Source organism: Urocampus carinirostris, chromosome 1, assembly GCF_059441175.1.
Source record: "Urocampus carinirostris isolate Australia breed hairy pipefish chromosome 1, RoL_Ucar_1.0, whole genome shotgun sequence".
In the NCBI taxonomy this organism is placed as follows: domain Eukaryota; kingdom Metazoa; phylum Chordata; class Actinopteri; order Syngnathiformes; family Syngnathidae; genus Urocampus; species Urocampus carinirostris.
This window is the reverse complement of record NC_142349.1, coordinates 70,708,261-70,729,369: the sequence shown is the minus strand read 5'-3', so window position 1 is coordinate 70,729,369 and position 21,109 is coordinate 70,708,261. Positions and strand designations below refer to the sequence as shown.

General features: G+C 41.7%; 2 protein-coding genes and 1 pseudogene across 2 annotated transcripts in view; 2 read left to right on the top strand and 1 right to left on the bottom strand.

Annotated features, from left to right (window-relative positions):
* The window catches only part of tgs1 (trimethylguanosine synthase 1), a 36,762-nt gene extending 32,582 nt beyond the window's left edge, over positions 1-4,180 (top strand). The window contains exon 15 of the mRNA XM_088350072.1: positions 1,313-4,180. Coding sequence (XP_088206198.1) covers positions 1,313-1,456 — 144 coding nt within the window. The 3' untranslated portion in view covers positions 1,457-4,180. The remainder of the gene's footprint in view (positions 1-1,312) is intronic.
* On the bottom strand, positions 3,524-21,109 carry blvra (biliverdin reductase A). Its single transcript, XM_088350049.1, has 7 exons — positions 20,951-21,109; positions 15,286-15,409; positions 11,223-11,342; positions 7,615-7,712; positions 6,257-6,364; positions 4,594-4,762; positions 3,524-3,901 (listed from the first exon to the last, which is right to left on the bottom strand). The coding sequence occupies exons 2-7, from the start codon at positions 15,405-15,407 to the stop codon at positions 3,646-3,648; spliced, it is 873 nt and encodes a 290-aa protein (XP_088206175.1). The 5' UTR covers positions 15,408-15,409; positions 20,951-21,109; the 3' UTR covers positions 3,524-3,645.
* Positions 9,965-10,110, top strand: LOC148376707 (5.8S ribosomal RNA; annotated as a pseudogene).

Sequence of the window (21,109 nt, the reverse complement as noted above, 5' to 3'; positions counted from 1 at the left end):
AACGAATAGGTTCCGGACGACCGTTCTTAAATTGAATTTGTTCGGAAGTTGCTTCAGTGCTATATTTCGTATGTTTCAGGTTTTTATAAGTAACCTGGATTGTTTGTTCCTAAAATATAATTACATAAAATAATATACTCTATAAAGATGAATAAAGTTAAGTTTAACTTACTTTTGGAAGATGAGCTTCAAGAGTTAGGAGACTTCCTCCTTTCGTGGTAGAAAGCGGACGGAAAAAGCGATCCAACCATTTTCTCAACCGCATCAATCTTTCTTATTCCACTTTTATTTCAAATGAAACAGCTCTCCTCTTCTTTACACCAACCATATTGAATGGATGCACGAGATATAAAATAAATATGTCAGAGTTCTTAAACATGAACTAGGAAGAGGAAGCTGGATTTCATTTCAGAAAATTATATGCTCTATAAAGATAAAAAGAGTTGAGTTTAACTTGCTTTTGGAAGACGGGCTTCAAGAGTTAGGCTACTTTCTCCTCCGTGTTAAAAAGTGGCCGAAAAAAGCAATTCAACAATTTTCTCAACCCCATCAAGCTTTCTTATTCCACTTTTATTTAAAAAAAAAAAACGTCTCGCCTCTTCTTCACCCTTCACACCAACCATATTGAATGGATGCACGAGATATTCAATAATAAAAATGTCAAAGATCTTAGCACGCTGGAGATACAGTATAGAATGTTTACACACGAACTAGGAAGAGGAAGCTGGATTTCATTTCACAAAATAATATGCTCTATAAAGATGAATAAAGTTAAGTTTAACTTACTTTTGGAAGACGGGCTCCAAGAGTTAGGCGACTTCCTCCTCCGTGGTACAAAGTGGCCGAAAAAAGCGATCCAACCATTTTCTCAACCGCATCAATCTTTCTTATTCCACTTTCATTTCAAAAGAAACGGCTCGCCTCTTTACACTTTAAACCTACCATATTGAATGGCTGCACGAAATATTAAACGATCAAAGTTCTCAGCGCGCTGGAGATACAGTATAGAATGTTTACACACAAACTAGGAAGAGGAATGCGGATTTCTTCTTCGGGGTGGATGCTGGGTGACCTCTCACAGCGCCACACGTGGGTAGTGGTGGAAAGAAGCACTACAGTACTGTCCTGTACTTGAAAAAAGGTGCACACAATACAAAATCGAACTCAAGTCCGGATATTTTTCCAATTCCCGAAAAATGTTCGTATCTACCGTTTTTCGTAACTCGAATGTTCGTAACTCTAGGGAGATGTAACTCGATTCTACCCACCTCTGCAATTTGGATGACCCCGTTTCTGTCCTGTTTGTCCACAGATCGCCTCCCTGGCTGGTCCGGGAGGAAAAGTAGAAGTGGAGCAGAATTTCCTGAACAACAAACTAAAGACCCTAACCGCTTACTTTGGCGGTTTGATTAAGTCTGAAACGGAAAGAATGGAAAACGATCCCCGGACTGAATGATTATTGGCCTGAGATCCATCGAGTCCGGAAAAATCGGCCTTGTAACTTTTTGTTTTATATACTTTTTAATAAGTCTGTCTCCCGAAGGTACGCTTCCCATTTTAACACATTTTTATTTTCAAGCCTTTTTTTGTTTTGGGGAATGAGGCAATATTTTTTTAAATGTTTTTATGAGGGATAAAAGCTGCTGGACTGATGGCTGTTCCGGATAAATATGACTGCATTTATTTGTTTTTTTTTTTTTAATTTTAATTACTGGATTAATGGGGGCGGCACGGTGGCCAGTGTGCAGCCCCACGGTGCAGAGGTTCGGGTTTCAAGTCCAGCTACTGCAGCCTCCCTGTGGGGAGTTTGCATGTTCCTACCGTGCCTGCGTGGGTTTCCCATGTCAGGTAATTGGCCAGTTCTAATTGTCCCTAGGTGTGAATGAGCGGGTGAATGGTTTTCTGTGTCCCCTACCCACTGCCCGAAGATAGCTGGGATGGGCTCCAGCACCCCCGTGACCCTACTGAGGATAATCAGTGCAGATAATGGATGGATGGGTAAGAATTCAAGAAAAGTCTTGTGAGGAGTTTGCATGTTCTCCCCGTGCTTGCGTGGGTTTCCCCCAGGCACTCTGGTTTCCCATTCCAAAAACATGTATGTCAGGGAATTGGCCGGTCCAAATTGTCCATAGGTGTGAATGAGCGAGTGGTTGTCTATCCCCTGCCCACTGCCCGAAGATAGCTGGGTTGGGCTCCAGCACCCCCGCGACTCTTCTGAGGATAATCGGTGCAGATAATGGATAGATGGATGAATTAATGGGTACGAATGAAAGAAAACTCTTCATGAAAATGCATATTGGGTCCCTGGAGAATATGCTCCACTGGAAAAATCCAAGATAAAAATGTTGTTTTCAATATTTTGCAGTCATTGATTTCAAATACAAACCTCCTGTCTGGAGTTTGCATGTTCTCCCCGTGCCTGCGTTGATTTCTTCCGGGCACTCTGGTTCCCTCCCACATTCCAAAAACATGCATGTCAGGTAATTGGCCGGTTCTAATTGTCCCTAGGTGTGAATGAGCGGGTGAATGGTTTTCTGTGTCCCCTACCCACAGCCCGAAGATAGCTGGGATGGGCTCCAGCACCCCCGTGACCCTACTGAGGATAAGCTGTGCAGATTATGGATGGAAATTGACCACAGGTGTGAATGAGCGAGCGAATTGTCTGTCCCTGTGTGCCCTGCGACTGTCTGGCAACCAGTTCAGGGTGTCCCCTGCCCACTGCCCGAAGATAGCTGGGTTGGGCTCCAGCACCCCCGCGACCCTACTGAGGATAAACTGTGCGGATTATGGATGGAAATTGTCCCTCGGTGTGAATGAGCGAGCGAGTTGTCTGTCTCTGTGTTCCCTGCAACTGGCTGGAATCCAGTTCAGGGTGTCCCCAGCCTACTGTCCAAAGGTAGCTGGGATGGGCTCCAGCACCCCCGTGACCCTACTGAGGATAAATTGTGCGGATTATGGATGGAAATTGTCCCTCGGTGTGAATGAGCGAGCGAGTTGTCTGTCACTGTGTTCCCTGTGACTGGCTGGCAACCAATTCAGGGTGTCCCCTGCCCACTGTCCGGTAATAGCTGGGATGGGCTCCGGCACCCCCGCGACCCTACTGAGGATAAGCAGTACAGATTATGGATGGAAATTGTCCCTAGGTGTGAATGAGCAAGCGAGTTGTCTGTCTCTGTGTTCCCTGCGACTGTCTGGCAACCAGTTCAGGGTGTCTTCTGCCCACTGCTCGAAGATAGCTGGGATGGGCTCCAGCACCCCCGTGACCCTACTGAGGATAAACTGTGCGGATTATGGATGGAAATTGTCCCTCGGTGTGAATGAGCGAGCGAGTTGTCTGTCACTGTGTTCCCTGCGACTGGCTGGCAACCAGTTCAGGGTGTCCCCTGGCCACTGTCCGATTATAGCTGGGATGGGCTCCGGCACCCCCGTGGCCCTACTGAGGATAAGTGGTGCAGATAATGAGATGGATTTTAAATCATGTACAAAGAAACTTCTTATAAAGCAGTATTTTCAACATCGAATGTGTGTTAGTATTCTGTTTTAATGTACATATGACACATCCAAACATGATTTAAACACAGGCGTATAAATAAATGGAGTTCAGCGCACTGTAGGAAAAGAAAATGGCGGCGTGGAAGAACTTGTTTATCTCAGGGACAGTTGCTCTATTTGATCAGACAATTCTAAGCAGTGAAGGATTCTCTTTTTCTCTTTCTGCAGCTCATCTGAGCCCGTTTGGCCCATGAGCTTGGCGGAGAATTGTATAAGATCTTGCATGAAAAGACCCACTGCTCCTCTGGACGGGGGAGGGAATTCTGTCAGTGCCCCCGACTCGAACTGGAAGTTGATGTTCTTGGTTCTCGGGAGGCCCGGCCTTCGTTCTTCGATCCAAGTTAGGGGTCTAAGGGCCACAAAAGAAAACGTTTACAGAAGGTTCGGTGTTTTGAGTCTCACCATTTTGGATAATCCAATTCTGTGTTATAGAAATCTATTACATTTGAAACCCTTGTTCCTTGTGGCCATCTGTTTCGCCCCGTAATTCCCTTTTACAAGTAAACAGACTGGGAAAATAATTTCCCATATGGCCGTTAAGCCTCTGAATTTCTAAATGGCACCACTCTCGACCAGCATTAGCCTATAAGGCTCTGCATTGATAAAACGGACTCCAAAAGACACGATAACATTAAACAAGTTCGCCTAAAAGCATTTCTGCATCATTTGAACATCCTTGTTATAATTGTTTATTTCGCCCGATAATTCCCTTTGAATAGTAAAAAGACTCGTAAGATGATTTCGAATATAGCCGGGGTTTTTTTCCATGGACCTTAGCCTGCGATAGCCTATAAGGGGCTTTATTGGAAAAAAAAAACGACATGGCTTAAAAAATCTTCAGCCGATAGTGACCGATTCAAATTCTGATTGACACATTGATTAACGATCGGTCTCAATTCAATGTTTTTACCTTTAATTCTCTGACTGTAGTACAATACGCGCTGTTTAAAAATTTGGTGGTCCCAATTATGCATCACCAGCAATTACGAGTTTACCAGGTGAACATCGCCCCCTTCCTCCCAACAAAGAAAATATTCTCACTTGTTGCCGGCGGTGAGCAATTTTGCAGTCATCTTGCTGTAGTTTTTGCCAGAGTCCCGTTCCATGGTTGCCGCGGTTACCGAAAGCTCGCCAAACAACTCCACCAGCCAAGTGAGACGAGCGATCCCACTGAACGTAAGGAAACCAAACCCGGGCTTTAGTGCTCCACCTGTAAAAAAAAGAGAAAATAATAAAAGCGTTATGTTGTATCTTAAAATTTGGTGTCACAATACAGACGCTGGCCTATTTACGAACGTGGATGATTCTTAGTAAGTTGAATTAGAGGGGTACATGCAAACACCAAGGCCGCGGCACGCGCCCTAAACCGGCTCAGAGTCTTCAGAAAGTCCCTCTGTGAGCTTCTTCAGTGCTAAATTTTGTACTGTATGTTTAAGGTTTATATAAGTATGTTTAAGGCTTGTAGAAGTGACCTGTATTGTTTTGTACTAAAATATAAACATTTCATAAAATAATATACTCTATAAAGGTAAATAAAGTTGAATTTAACTTACTTTTGGAAGATGCGCTTCAAAAGGTCCTTCTCCGTGGTAAAAAGTGGCTGAAAAAAGCGATCCAACCATTTTCTCAACCGCATCAATCTTTCTTATTCCACTTTCATTTCAAAAGAAACGGCTCGCCTCTTTACACTTTAAACCAACCATATTGAATGGATGCACGAGATATTAAACGATCAAAGTTCTCAGCGCGCTGGAGATACAGTATAGAATGTTTACACACGAACTAGGAAGAGGAAGCTGGATTTCATTTCACAAAATAATATGCTCTATAAAGATAAATAAAGTTAAGTTTAACTTACTTTTGGAAGACGGGCTCCAAGAGTTAGGCGACTTCCTCCTCCGTGGTAGAAAGTGGCTGAAAAGCGATCCAACCATTTTCTCAACCGCATCAAGCTTTCTTATTCCACTTTCATTTAAAAAAAAAAAAAACGTCTCGCCTCTTCTTTACACTTCACACCAACCATATTGAATGGATGCACATGATATCAAACGATAAAAATGTCAAAGTTCTCAGCGCGCTGGAGATACAGTATAGAATGTTTACACACGAACTAGGAAGAGGAAGCTGGATTTCATTTCAAAAAATAATATGCTCTATAAAGATAAAGTTAAGTTTAACTTACTTTTGGAAGACGGGCTCCAAGAGTTAGGCTACTTCCTCCTCCGTGGTAGAAAATGGCCAAAAAAAGCGTTCCAACCATTTTCTCAACCGTATCAATCTTTCTTATTCCACTTTCATTTCAAAAGAAATGGCTCGCCTCTTTACACTTTAAACCAACCATATTGAATGGATGGACCAGATATTAAACGATCAAAGTTCTCAGCGCGGTGGAGATACAGTATAGAACGTTTACACACGAACTAGGAAGAGAAAGCGGATTTCTTCTTCGGGGTGGATGCTGGGTGACCGCTAACAGCGCCAAATGCCAGTAGTGGAGGAAAGAAGCATTACAGTACTGTCCTGTATCCCGAAAAATGTTTGTATCTACCGTTTATCGCAAGTCGAATGGTCGTAAGTAGGGGAGCGTCTGTACTTCACTTTATCGAGAACTCAAAGCCTTGTGGATTATGCAGTAATCCAATCCAATGGTGGCACGAATGCCAAAAGACATATTTGTGAATACTATAAAAGCACCGTTAAAAACCTGTAAAATGAAGTGTTCCTTCCTGCAGTGTCTTCCCCTTGACCTCGTTCTTTAGCCATTTGAAATCTTCCGTGAATAGTTCGATGTGCTCCTCATGAAGAATCACTCCTAACGGCGACAACATGAGAAATTTGTGAACAAAATAAAAATCATCCTCTGGTCTCCACATGTGGTCAGTATTCCGTTTTGCAATGTCAAAAAAATTGATGAAACAATGTCAGAACATATGCATTGAATGGTTGACTTTAATTCAATTGTTTACAGTGATTGAGTTAACTGGTAGCAACTGTGCGTGAGGTTTGGTGTTATGACATTCAAGGTTGCCTTGACAACCTACCCCCCAGGAGGCCAGAGCCTATTTAATCACTTCAAATTGTTTTGTAGCCAATCCTTCAGATTATCTAAAAGGTTTCTTTATCTATTCTCACAATAAGATCATTTAAATCACGTATGTGGTGCTCAGGGTTGGGTAGGGTTACTTTAACTTGATTACTATCAATGACTTTTGGATGACTCCAATTCCAAATATGCTAATAAAAGACAAAAGAAACTAAATATGAATAAAATTACTAAATTTTGTGCAGGCTTGCTGTTTGGATTTGTTTTCATTTTGTTTCTGTCGCATTTTATGTTCGTTTTGCCGGAAATCAAAGAGATCAAAGCCAGGAGAGAAAGCTTACCATGTGTTGTGAGTCATAATTTTATTCATATTTAGTTTCTTTTGTCTTTTATTTGCATATTTGGTATTGGAGTCATCCAAAAGTAATTAAAAGTAATCAAGTTAAAGTAACCCTACCCAAACCTGGTGGTGCTCCAAAATGGCGAGACGAGTTTAAAAGAATGAACTTGTCTCTTCAATTTAGTTGGTCAAGCGATTATTTGTTCAAATAATTTATTGACCACTGTAAAGCAGGCTTAAACGTATTTGCTCAAAAGTGTGTATTTCTAATCAGATTGTATAGCCCTTTTTGGCGTCTTCGAGTTTTCCTGTCTTTGTTTAAAAGTGTTGGTACTGTCCCTGGGGGGATGGTCAGAGGGAGTTTCTTTTCCACTTTGTCTCAGTACTTTTCCACCCTTGTGACTTCAATAAAACGCAGCGCAGAGGGGGAAGGTTTTCAGAAGGAGTTTTTGCCCAGAGAGTAGGAAGCTCCCTTCTCCAACTGCAGTTGTCTAGAAAACTCAAAAAGTCTTTTCCTGAATTTCCTTCTATGATTAGCCAATATTTTTTTAGCTTTTCCACACGAAAGTGGTCGTTTTTGACACAACGACCACCCACATTTCGCTACACCACTGAGTTTTGGATTTTCTTTTAACTGCCTCACTGTATTTCACGGTTTTGAGGTCCAAAATAATATCACCTTTCTCCTCTGCCAAATTCCAGAGCTCAACAGCGCTTTTGTAGCTTAGTGTCATGGGATACTCCACGCAGACATGTTTTCCTGACTGCAAGAAGGTTCTGCCAATGAAAAAAAACAAAAAACAGTCAATCATCACAGAATTTATTTTGAAATTCAGATTTCGTACGGGTGCTGAAAATCCTTGAATTTAAGTGTTATGTTATAAGGGATTGAAACGGTTTTGAATTTTGAGTGAAGTGTAAATGCTTGAATTTGTTGCCGTATTTCTCAACAAGTCTACTCAAAAATGACGCCGACGCTACTCTTTTGGTGGCTTCACTTTGCCATTGCATTTCCTCCCTTGTGATTAACAACAGCTGACATTAGTTTGTATGGCATTGTCCGATGAAGTGCCATCGCCCCCTATTGGTTGTGCCTAAGAGGATGGGCGCAACCTACGCCTGAGAGTTTTGTTAAATGCGTATTTGTGCAAGGAATTACGTATAAATTATGGATATTTATTATTGGCCATGCAAAAATTCAGGTAGTGTTTCCCAGTGTTAAATTGGAATGGGAAGAACTTACTGCAACTGAAAATCTAAGCTACCGTATTTTCCGCACTATAGGGCGCACCCGGGTTATAGGGCGCACCCTCAAAAAATAGTTTTTGGTCCTATATCTTCCATACATAAGGCGCACCAGATTATAAGGCGCTACAAAACAGTCAGATAGTTCAGTCCAACTTATTACCCCCTTAACATTCCGAAAGCTTGCAAAGAAGCAAATACGTGTCGTAGACACGTGCGGATGCGATGACCGTACGATGTTACTCAAATGCATCGTTCCAAATATCATTCGGAAGGTTAAAGTCTTGTGATTCAAGAAATGCCAACCATTCCTTAGTTTCTATTTTCTTTATCGCTCGCAACTTTACTGTGCATATGACAATAAACACTTGGAATTGAGATTAATTTAAAAAAAGACCCATCACAGAAAAATCGATATCACTCTGAAACAAGATACTGGGAAAATGTATAGCCGGAGTAGCTCACCGAAGTCGTTGTGTTCAAAAATGATGTGCAACCATGGTCCTCTTATATCCGTGAGTGTAGTAAATCCAGGAGAGTAAAATATTTACAAATACAGTACAGAATAGTAAAATACTGTTTTCTCTATGCCGTCAACCCAACTTGCTATACACATTCATCTTTTTCGGCCAATTGCAGGCTTTGTTTTGCCCTTTTACCTATGCCAGCCTGTAAATGATAAAAAGGATCCGCCTCCTTTACCTCCGAATAACTTTAGCCAATATTGATCGATTCAACTGATGATTGACACATCTTTTTCAGCCAATTGCAGGTTTTGTTTTGCCGTTCAAGCCTATGCCAGCCTGTAAATGATAAAAAGGATCCTCCCCTTGACCTCCAAATAACTTTAGCCAATAGTGATCGATTCAAATGATGATTGACACATTGGTTAGCCAATGAAACACCGGTAAATAAATCCCAGCATACACTGCGGACTACTTTGCATTTGAGGGAAAATCTAGTCGGCGGCTGGTTGCATTAGTTGCAAGACTTTGCGACTTAATATTGATCCATATATAAGGCGCACTGTATTATAAGGCGCATGGTCAGCTTTTGAAAAAAATAAAGGCTTTTAGGTGCGCCTTATAGTGCGGAAAATACGGTATACATTGTATCAATAACAGGGGAGACAGTTTAATTTTATATCTAAAAATCACGTATCTTGATAAATGCGCAAGATTAAAAATGTATATGTTATATATAAGTGAATCTACAAAATATTCACATCAGATTTATTCTTTAAATGTGACAGGTTGGTCGTTTTGGTTGTAACATTTCTCAGAATTCACTGTGTGAATATAACTTGTTTTTATATTCCTAAATATAAAAACAATCTTTCACACACACACACACACACATGAAGTAACGTTTCAATAATCAGTCTAATTGCATCTTTTGTACGTTTATCGGTCTTGTGCTCTTTTATTTTGAAGTCGCATTTCCGGTGTATTTTTCTGTTTCCTGTGTGAAAGAAGTTGACTAGACACACGGGGGTGGGCAGAGTGGCCGGAGCCCTGGCCAGGGCGAGTGGTGGTGGCCCTGATGGGCCACCGGACAATGCTAATAAATTTATTTACCTTAATACTTGTTTTTTTATTTGAGTAATTCTGCCAACATAGAGTTTATATAAGTTTTAACTTTATCAAATGGCACTGGAAAATTGAAAGAATTTCCTTTGAAAGTCCTTAAAAAATGCTGAAATTTGGCCATGAAAAGGATGTATAAACCCTGTCGTGAATTTGTCTCCGATCGTCCCGGGCGGACGTAAAATCGCCCAGCCTTACGACTCTTAGCGGTGGATCACTCGGCTCGTGCGTCGATGAAGAACGCAGCAAGCTGCGAGAACTAATGTGATTTGCAGCTGCGATTGGCTGGCAACCAGTTCAGGGTGTCCCTTGCCCACTGCCCGGAGATGGCTGGGATGGGCTCCAGCCCCCCCGCGACCCTAATAAGGATAAGCGGTGCAGATAATGAGATGAGATTTTTTTTTTTTCTTTTTGAAGGGGCGTCGGTACTTCGCAGATTTTCACTTTTTGCGGGTGGTTTTGCTCCCCATTAACCGGACCTAATATATAACACAATTTATATTGTGTTATGTGAGGATTTTGGCTCTAAGTACTTCACAATGGGTGTAAAACGGACAGGGTTGGGTAGGGTTACTTTAACTGGATTACTTTCAATTACTTTTGGATTACTCAAATACCAAAGAGACAAAAGAAACTAAATATGAATAAAATGACTCAATTTTGTGCAAGCTTGGGGAGTAACGGAATTCATGGAACGGCAAAAATGATGTCGGCAAGCTGTTTGGATTTATTTTCATTTTGTTTCTGTCGCAATTTATGTTTAGTTTTGCCGGAGATCAAAGCCAGTAGAGAAAGCTTACCACGTGTTGTGAGTCATCATTTTATTCATATTTAGTCTCTTTTGTCTTTTATTAGCATACCTCGATACCTTGAAATACAGTGAGGCAGTTAAAAGAAAATCCAAAACTCAGTGGTTTTCACGATTAGTGGTGGAGCAATACACACTTTTGAGCAAATACGTTAAAGCCTACTTTACAATGGTCAATAAATTATTTGAACAATTAATCGCTTGACCAACTAAATTGAAGAGACGAGTTCATTCTTTTAAACTCGTCTCGCCATTTTGGAGCACCACCAGGGTTGGGTAACTATAAATTGATTACTTTCAATTACTTTTGGATGACTCCAATACCAAATATGCTAATAAAAGACAAAAGAAACTAAATATGAATAAAATGATGACTCACAACACGTGGTAAGATTTCTCTCCTGGCTTTGATCTCTTCGATCTCCGGCAAAACTAACATAAAATGCAACAGAAACAGCAAGCCTGCACAAAATTTAGTAATTTTATTCATATTTAGTTTCTTTTTTCTTTTATTAGCATATTTGGTATTGGAGTCATCCAAAAGTAATTGAAAGTAATCCAGTTAAAGTAACCCTACCCAACCCTGTTTAATTCAAATGGTCAATAAATTATTACCACCAATATTCACTTCAAGCTGATTTTCCGCACCTGACATAATCCTCATGTGACGCATTCTCAGTGCAGACAAACGCCGCATCAATGTCTTTTCTGCTCAAAGCATCTTCAACTGAAATCTGACTCACTCCTTGCTGATTCTCCAGACTCCTCCTGTGCTCAAAAACAAACAGAAACATGTGACTGACAACACTTATTCAATTGCTTACTCTTACTTCACAGACGCTGTATCAAAAATTACCGTATTTTCCGCACTATAGGGCGCACAGGGTTATAGGGCGCACCCCCAAAAAATAGTTTTTGGTCCTATATCTTCCATACATAAGGCGCACTGGATTATAAGGCGCTACAATGGGAACAAAACAGTCAGATAGTTCAGTCCAACTTATTACCCCCTTAACATTCCCAAAGCTTGCAAAGACGCAAATACGTGTCGAGAACACTTGCGGTGTCCGTACGATGTCACTGAAATGCATCGTTCCAAATATCATTCGGAAGGTTAAAGTCTTGGGATTCAAGAAATGCCAACCATTCCTTAGTTTCTATTTTCTTTTTCGCTCGCAACTTTACTGTGCATATGACAATAAACACTTGGAATTGAGTTGAATTCACTCAACTCATCACAGCAACATCAAGATCGTTCTAAAACAAGATACCGGGAAAATATAAAGCCGCATAGCTCACCTAAGTTTTCACGTTCAATAATGATACGCAATCATGGTCTTCTTACAACCGTGAGTGTAGTAAATCCAGGAGAGTAAAATGTTTACAAATACAGACTAATGAAACATGTTTCTTTATGGCGTACTTTAGCAAGCGTGCTAAGCTTGCTACGCCATTGCTAAACTCGGCCAATTGCAGGGTTTGTTTTGGCCCTCTAGCCAATCCGAGGCTCCGAATAACTTCAGCCAATAGCGATCGATTTGTCTGATGATTGACACATCTTTTCGGCCATTTGCAGGGTTTGTTTCGGCCCTCTAGCCTATCCGAGGCTCCGAATAACTTTAGCCAATAGCGATCGATTCAAATGATGATTGACCCATTGGTTAGCCAATGAAACGCCGGTATATAAATCCCAGCATACACCGCGGACTACTTGGCAATCGGGGGGAAATCTAGTCGGCGGCTGCAAGTTAGTTGCAAGACTGCGAATTAATATTGATCCATAAATAAGGCGCACTGTATTATAAGGCGCATGGTCAGTTTTTGAAAAAAATAAAGGCTTTTAGGTGCGCCTTATAGTGCGGAAAATACGTTAAGTTTTTAGGGGTCATGATAGACAATAAATTAAGCTGGAAAGCACACATCAGACACATACAAACTAAGGTATCTAAAAGTATTTCAATAGTTAATAATGCCAAATTCATTTTAAACTATAACAGGGTTCATCATTTTTGCTGGGGACGCATCGTCTCATATCAACGTGCGTCCCCGGGACGCAACCTTTTTGCCACAAAATTGTCATTATTACCCGATTAATTTTTTTAACAAAGATTGACTGCACTCCAAACTTTTCGTCAGGCAGATCCGCCATTGTTGTTTTGGTCTCGCGGTTCGAGTTTTCGTCTGCACGCCGATCTCGGCCAACCAGATCTCTTTGTGTAGTGAAAGGAAGTCCGTCTTTTTTTAGAGAAGCGGCTTTTTGGGCTCAATTCATTGAAAAGAGCCGGCTCTCAAACGGCTCACTTGCTATGATGATTGATATTACGAATTATGTTGTAAAAAGAAGTTAAGAAAAAAAAAGGAAGTATAAAAGGAGAAAATTAAAAAAAAGACAGGTTTGTGGTTATCCCTTTAATCGGGGCGGCAGTGGCTCAGGAGGTAGAGCGCTCGTCTTGGGATCAAGAGATCGCAGTTCGAATCCCGGCTCCTCCGTGTTACATGTCGAAGTGTCCTTGGGTAAGACACTGAACCCCTAATACCCCCAATAAGCAGGTTAGCGCCTCACATGGCTGCACAGCCGCTATTGTGGTAAAATGAACACTGATATAATGCATTGGATTTATTATATTCTTCTCTAGTTCTGCCATGCTTTACATATTGTGCAGAAGTCTGTGGCAATAATTACAAAAATTCACTCCAGCCCCTTTTTATCCTACAAAAACGTGCAATTAGAACCATACACAGGGTAGGATATCGAAATCATACTCATATTTTATTCCTGCAGTCCAAATTATTAAAATTGGATGATTTCGTAAAATGTTTCACTGCACAACTGCTATTTAAGGTCAACAAAAACATAGTGCCAGAAAACATGCGTAAATTATTCATTCAGAAAGAAGAAAATTAGTCCGGGGGCCAGTTACATTTGACTAGATGACAGTAGCCTTTTGGCCATCTTGCCCTTGGCTTTCTGTGAAAATTTTAGCCCACCCCATTTCTGACTTGGCAACTATAAATAAAAAAGGAAAGTTGACTGTGAGGGTCTCCGCTTCCAGGACAAGTGTAAACTGAAGTATTTTTCCCCAAAATCGGAAACAACTGCAACTGTCCAATTTTCCATTAGACTGTGGTTGTTTTTAAGTTATTAAAATTAGATAGATAGATAGGTAGATACTTTATTCATTCCCGTAGGGAAATTCACACTTCCAGCAGTCTACTCTATTGTTTATTAACAGATTAACATGATGCCCTAGGGCACAGGTGTCAAACAGGCGGCCCGCGGGCCAGATCAGGCCCGCTAAGGGATTGAATCCGGCCCGCGAGACAACACTCAGAGAAGCGCAAGAGAAAAACAAGCTGCAGGTTGAAATATGTCAACTTGATGTTGCCAAAGAAAGGTGCCTCGGACAAAGACACTGTACTTGTATTTCTTTTTCTTTCTCTCTCACCCCTTTTCTCACTCTCTGTCTCTTTCACTCTCTGTGTCTCTCTTTTTCTCTCCCTTTGTTGCTCTTTGTCTCTTTCTCTCGCTGTGTCTTTTTAACTTCTTTTGCTCTAACTTCCTTTTTTCCTTTTCTCTTTCTTTCTTCCTACCCTTTGGATTTCTTTCTTCCGCTCCCTTTCTTTCCCCCTCTCTCACAAGTTCTCTTTTTATCTCTTTTGTTTCTCCCTCTCTCTCCCTCTCTCTCTTTCTTAGTCCTGCCCTCTCTCCTTTACCCTCCCTCTTTCTCTTATTTCTTTAACTCTCTTTTTCTTTCTCTTTAATCTACTAGTCCGGCCCCCGACAGAATGTTTATTCTATCGTGTGGCCCCCGAGTTAAAATGAGTTTGACACCCCTGCCCTAGGGGGTCTTGTAGCGGGGGGATGACGTCACACGCCAGTCCAAAAGTTCGACATCCCTGCGGCAGATGGAAATCTTTTTCTTTGTGTCCAGGGATACACCACCTCGTGTTAGCGAGTCCGTTTTCTCTCCGATTCCCGTAGGCTTTCGTGTCTCTGTATAGCGACGCTGAAGCCGGATTGCTCCGGGTAGCTCCGGGTGGCTACACGTTAGCGTCCGGAATGTTAAACCTGAGCCACGTTTCCGCAAAACACAGCAACTGCGCTCCCTGTGCGTTTCAATTTTTTCCACCAGCACTCGTTGGTCTTATTTGGTAGTGAGTTCGCATTTACCATGATTGCGGATGGTACTGAAGACTTATAACACCGCTAGCCGCTTAGCTAGCTTTGGTTCTTCCTCCACGATAGGCCCCTTCATCACGCCAGCACGAGAATTCTTCTGGGCAAGGAGTTGATTCCTTGAATTAACGCATTTTTGTGCGCTAAAACCCATGTCCATAGGATAGAAGTAATCCATAGTGTAGTTGTCAAAACGGGAAGAAAAACACCAAAGATAGAAGCAGACAATAAATCTAGATGATTAGATTAGATGATTAGATGATTTAGTAAAATTTTCACTGCACAACTGCTATTTAAGGTCAACAAAAACATAGTGCCAGAAAACATCCGTAAATTATTCATTCGGAGAGAGGGAAATTATAACTTGAGGGGCTGTCGTGAAGTCATAATCCCAAAGGTGAGAACCACCAGGAAAAGTATATGTGTGTCTGTGTGCGGAGTCAAACTTTGGAACAAATTACAAGACGAGATCAAACAATGTCCAACGATTCACTTGTTCAGGTTTAGATACAAAGTATGGAAAATGTGCTCGACCTTGAAATGAATCCTTTAACCGTCAGTTTCTCAGCAGAGGTGCCTGGCAGAGGAGATAACATGTCTCTGATCCTCACCCAACCTGCTGTTCCGATGCCCACCACAACAGCTCCAAACATCATTCCTATGAGAAGAAATATACATACTGTATCATAGTTCCACTTTGTATTGATCACTTCATGTCCAAGCCCTCTCATGACATCAACAGAGTCAAACTTGGCCAAGCAAGTACAGTATTTTTTGGACTATAAGTCGTTCCAGAGTATACGTTGCACCAGCCAAACAATGCATAATGAACGTTTTGTTGACTAAACATCATACACACCAACTGGATTTATTTTGTGTTTTTTTTAGCCATGAATAAGTCAGAACTCATGTTATGAGTGACGCTACCCTGGAGGTAAGATCGGGCCCAAAAAAAGCACCCGAGCCCGACGCAGGCCCGAGGGGTAATAAACCCGACCCGGACCGAGCCCGACTAATTAACTGGATTTGCTGGCCCGGCCCGAGGGGCCCGAAATTACATATTTTATTTATAAGGAGGGGTGATTTATGACAACAAATTAAACTCTGCCTTTTGTTACAACATCTAGGCCTAAGTTAAATAAAACTGTATAAACATTTACATCTTTTATATTTCTGTGTCTGCACTGCAGATGTCACATTAAGCGACAATCTGTCATTGACGTTTTTTTTTTCGAGGTAGCGAAAACATTTAAGGGCGTCCGTCATTTTGACGACTTGATCATTGGGCCATAATCCACAGCAGCAGTAGTAGTACGTCCTTAAGATTTTAGCGCACTTTCATTGAGGGGGTGTTGACGACGTGTTGTGCCCTTTTCCGACTCCTAGGAAAATTCTCCCCCCCCCCCCCGCTCCCCCCGATCGTATTCTATATAAAACGCTTATTAAAACAATTGCTCCACACTTGACTCTTGCGTCAGTTCTCCTCTTTTGAGTTTATCCTTAACTTCTTGTTGGTCCGACTCCATATCGGGGATACCAGGCCAAAATCACGCGAATTTGCGGAGGGGAAGATTATTAAGAGGACAGCGTTCACGTCACGTCACGTGCACAGAGCATGCTCTGGCTCCGTTAAAAGCAATTACAGCTCCTTCTCCGTTTTATCCAAATTATTTATTTTATAACAAGTATTCCTTGGTCTAGTATCCATACATAGTTTAAGTATATATTTTTAATGAACATTTAACACATTATTAATTAATTTAAAAAAAAAAAAAAAAAAAAAAAAAAAAAAAAAAAAAAAGCAGGACCGAACCCGACCCGACCCGACCGTATGACTGACATTTCAGGCCCGACCCGGCCCGAAATTGCCTCGGGTTCGGGTTCGGGTTCGGGCTCGGGCCATAAATCTTAGCTCTACGCTACCCTGGCTAGTGTCCTGATTCAGTAGCGCCCCTACGGCTTAAATCACGACCTAAAAGACGCACGCCTCGGTTTACTGATGAAACTAGATCGCTTAAACAAGGAAGCAGGAAATCCGAAAGAAAATGGCGCGTTACCAATCTTGGAGTTTTCCGTTAACAGCTTGTTAAAGTATAAAGCAGCCCTTCCCTCTGCAAAATCAGCCTATTTTTCAAAGGTGATTGCGGCACAAAAGAATAACCCCCATATCATTTTTGACACTAGCATTGCTAACGAGGCAGCAGATTATCCCAGATAGTTCTACCCATTCAGTCCATGACTTTAATAAGAAGAAAATACATGAACCTGCTATCAGATAAACACGATTTTAAAAAAAATATATTAATAGGAAGAAAAATTACCTTTTTTTGCATGGCATAAGCCACAACTAAAGAGCTGGCAGAAATATCCGCCATCTTCCTTGCAAAAAAAAAAAAGAGGAAAAATTTGCAGTTCGAGTTTCCATCCTTTGAGTATCCTTAATTTTTACTCTTTCTTGTGCTTTTTAGCACTTTTTTACAGTTGCGCTACACAATACAGTGAAATCTAGTGTTCAAATATGACACTGTGTCGCTTTGTTACATGATCAATTTTATAATCTAATTAGTCATTTATATAAGTCACCCAGTGTCATTGTAAAAGGCAGATCTTTTAGTATATAATAATAATAATAATAATAATAATTTCCTTGTATTGTCATTCTGTGTAACAATGTACACAGAACGAAATGTCGATTGCACCTGACCCGTTGTAGCGAGCCGATGCAGCCGCAGCCAACAGAGGGCGCCGCCGACCACTTTTTAAGTCTTAGGAATGACTCGGCCGGGGCGCGAACCCGAACCTCCCAGTCTCAAAGCGGGCGCCTTACCATCTAGGCTACTGAGCTGGTATATAAGTGTTAGCGCATGTGCGGCACAGTTCATGTCATGGGAACCTCCTGCGTGGGTTCAAATCCAGCGCCAGACTTCCTGTGCGGAGTTTGTATGTTCTCCCCGTGCTTGCGTGGGTTTCCTCCCACTTTCCAAAAACATGCATTTCAGGTGAATTGGCCGGTCCAAATTGTCCCTAGGTGTGAATGAGCGAGTGAGTTGTCTGTCCCAGTGTGCCCTGGGATTGGCTGGCAACCAGTTCAGGGTGTCCCCTGCCCACTGCCCGATGATTGCTGGGATGGGCTCCAGCACCCCCGCGACCCTACTGAGGTTAAGCGGTGCAGCTGATGAGATGAGATGAGATGAGATATATATATATATATATATATATATATATATATATATATCTCATCTCATCAGCTGCACCGCTTATCCTCAGTAGGGTCGCGGGATATATATATAATTATTATTTTAAACTTAATAGGGAGTGAGAACAAATGAGCCTATCTTAACCCCTTCCCCTCATCTCATCTCATCAGCCGTACCGCTTATCCTCATTAGGGTCGCGGGGGGGCTGGAGCCCATCCCAGCCATCTCTGGGCAGTGGGCAGGGGACACCCTGAACTGGTTGCCAGCCAATCGCAGGGCACACAGGGACAGACAACTCACTCGCTCATTCGCACCTAGGGACAATTTGGACCGGCCAATTCACCTGAAATGCATGTTTTTGGAACGTGGGAGGAAACTGGAGTGCCCGGAGGAAACCCACGCAAGCACGGGGAGAACATACAAACTCCGCACAGGAAGTCTGGAGCTGGATTTGAACCCACGACAGGTTCCCATGACATGAACTGTGCCGCACAAACGCTAACCACTGCGCCGCTGTGCTGCCACCCCTTCCCCTTTTCGTGTTTATTTATTTGTGACGCCCTTATTATGACACCCCCCCGATCTAAAACCTACATGAGGGCAAGGAAAATCTCAAAAACCTCAACATAAGGATAATGAAGAAACCTTGAATGAGGTGAGCTGCAATGGATGTTGCATTAAAATCACTAGATATAAACTTAAATATATGGGTGAGTAAATACTCACATCGCATAAAATAGCTTCAAAACACACATTCATTTCTATATTTCCGTATTTAATTACATTTGTCCGTGTATTTGTTTCTATTTGTTTGTATACTTTTACAGGAAACACAATTAAAACCATCCAAGTTTGATTTTATTACATTTTTCATCGAGCAGGGGCAGCACAGCGGCGCAGTTTAAACCTCCTGTGTGGAGTTTGCATGTTCTCCCCGTGCTTGCGTGGGTTTCCTCCCACATTTTAAAAACATGCATGTCAGGTGAATTGGCCGGTTTGAATCGTCTATCAGTCGTCGTGTGCCCTGCGACTGGCTGGCAGCCAGTTCAGGGTGTCCCCTGCCCACTACCCGAAGATAGTTGGGATGGGCTCCAGCACCCCCGCGGCCCTACTGAGGATAAAAGTGCAGATAATGAATGGATGGATGGATTGTATCTAGCACAGGGGTGTCAAACAGGCGGCCCGCGGGCCAAATCAGGCCCGCTAAGGGATGCAATCCGGCCCACGGGACAATGCTGGGAGAAGCACAAGAGAAAAATGAGCTGCCAGAGGCAGGTGCCTCTCACAAATGCTGTACTTGTATTTCTTTCTTTTTTTTATCTCTCTCTCTCACTCTCACTCACTGTTCCACCCTTTTTCTCTCACTCTCACTCACTGTTCCACCCTTTTTCTCTCACTCGCTTTTTCCCTTTCTTTCACTCTGTTTTTTTCCTTTTTACCCTCTTTCTCCATTGCTTTCCTCTTCTCTCTTTCTCCCCTTCTCTCTTTCTTTCCTTCTCTTTTCTCTCCCTCCCTCTTTCTCTTGTTCTATTTCTCTTTGGATTTCTTTCTTTCTTTCTCTTTCTTTCTCCCTCTCTCATTATTTCTCTTTTTATCTGTTTTGTTTCTCATGTTCTCTCTCTTCCCCTCTCTCTTTCTCTCTCTGTCTCCCTTTCTCTCTTTCTTTGTCCCACCCTCTACTTTTCTTTCCTTCCCTTTCTCTCATTTCTTTGTGTCTTTTTTCTTTCACTCTAATCTACTAGTCCGGCCCACGGGACAATGCTCGGAGAAGCGCAAGAGAAAAATGAGCTGCAGGTTGAAAAATATCCACTTGCCAGAGGCAGGTGCCTCTCACAAATGCTGTACTTGTATTTCTTTCTTTTTTTATCTCTCTCTCTCACTCACTGTTCCACCCTTTTTCTCTTGCTCGCTTTCTCCCTCTCTTTCACTCTGATTTTTCCTTTTTACCCTCTTTCTTCATTGCTTTCCTCTTCTCGCTTTCTCCCCTTCTCTCTTTCTTTCCTTCTCTTTTCTCTCCTTCCCTCTTTCTCTTGTTCTATTCTCTTTGGAATTCTTTCTTTCTCCCTCTCTCATTATTTCTCTTTTTATCTAGTTTGTTTCTCATGCTCTCTCTCCCTCTCTCTCACTCCCTTTTCTCTCTTTGTTTGTCCATTTTCTCTCTTCCTTTGTCCCACCCTCTACTTTTCTTTGTGTTTCTTTCTTTTATCTATTTTCTCCCACTCTCACTCACTATTCCACCATTTTTCTCTCGCTCGCTTTCTCCCTCTCTTTCACTCTGATTTTTCCTTTTTACCCTCTTTCTTCATTGCTTTCCTCTTCTCGCTTTCTCCCCTTCTCTCTTTCTTTCCTTCTCTTTTCTCTCCTTCCCTCTTTCTCTTGTTCTATTTCTCTTTAGATTTCTTTCTTTCTTTCTCTTTCTTTCTCCCTCTCTCATTATTTCTCTTTTTATCTATTTTGTTTCTCATGCTCTCTCTCTCTCTTTCTCCCTTTCTCTCTTTCTTTGTCCCACCCTCTACTTTTCTTTCCTTCTCTTTCTCTCATTTCTTTGTCTCTTTTTTTCTTTCACTCTAATCTACTAGTCCGGCCCCCGGGAGAATGCTTGTTCTATTTTGTGGCCCCCGAGTTAAAATGAGTTTTGACACCCCTGATCTAGCACATAAAGTTCCGAAATTAAAACCGACATCAAACGTATTTTCGGGTGATTACGGTAATCATAATTAATCACGGGTTTAAAAATGGCGGAAAAAACAATACTAATTACATGTTCTCAGTTACTATAATAAATCATAATAAATCAGACGGTAAAAAAATGCTAATTATTTCTTGCTGGAAATACATATTTGAAGTAAATTATGAAACGTTTGCAGAAAATAGACGAGGGTTGTTATTTTTTCCTCTTTATTTCCATTTGATTTTATGTTTACCTTTCAAGTGTCTAATTGTAGCTAGTTACTTATATCACTTTTATTATCGCTACATGCAAAAAATACTGGATTCCTTACCTGTTTTTTCCACAGTTTTCTCTTAAAAATCTCCTTTTTAGTGCGTAGATGTGAAGACTTGCTAGCTTAATTGTCCGCTTGTGTAACTAAAGTGTGTGAGCGTTGACTTCGTTTGTGTGCCGGGAGGCCACGCCCCCTCAACTGCAGCGTGCTACGGAA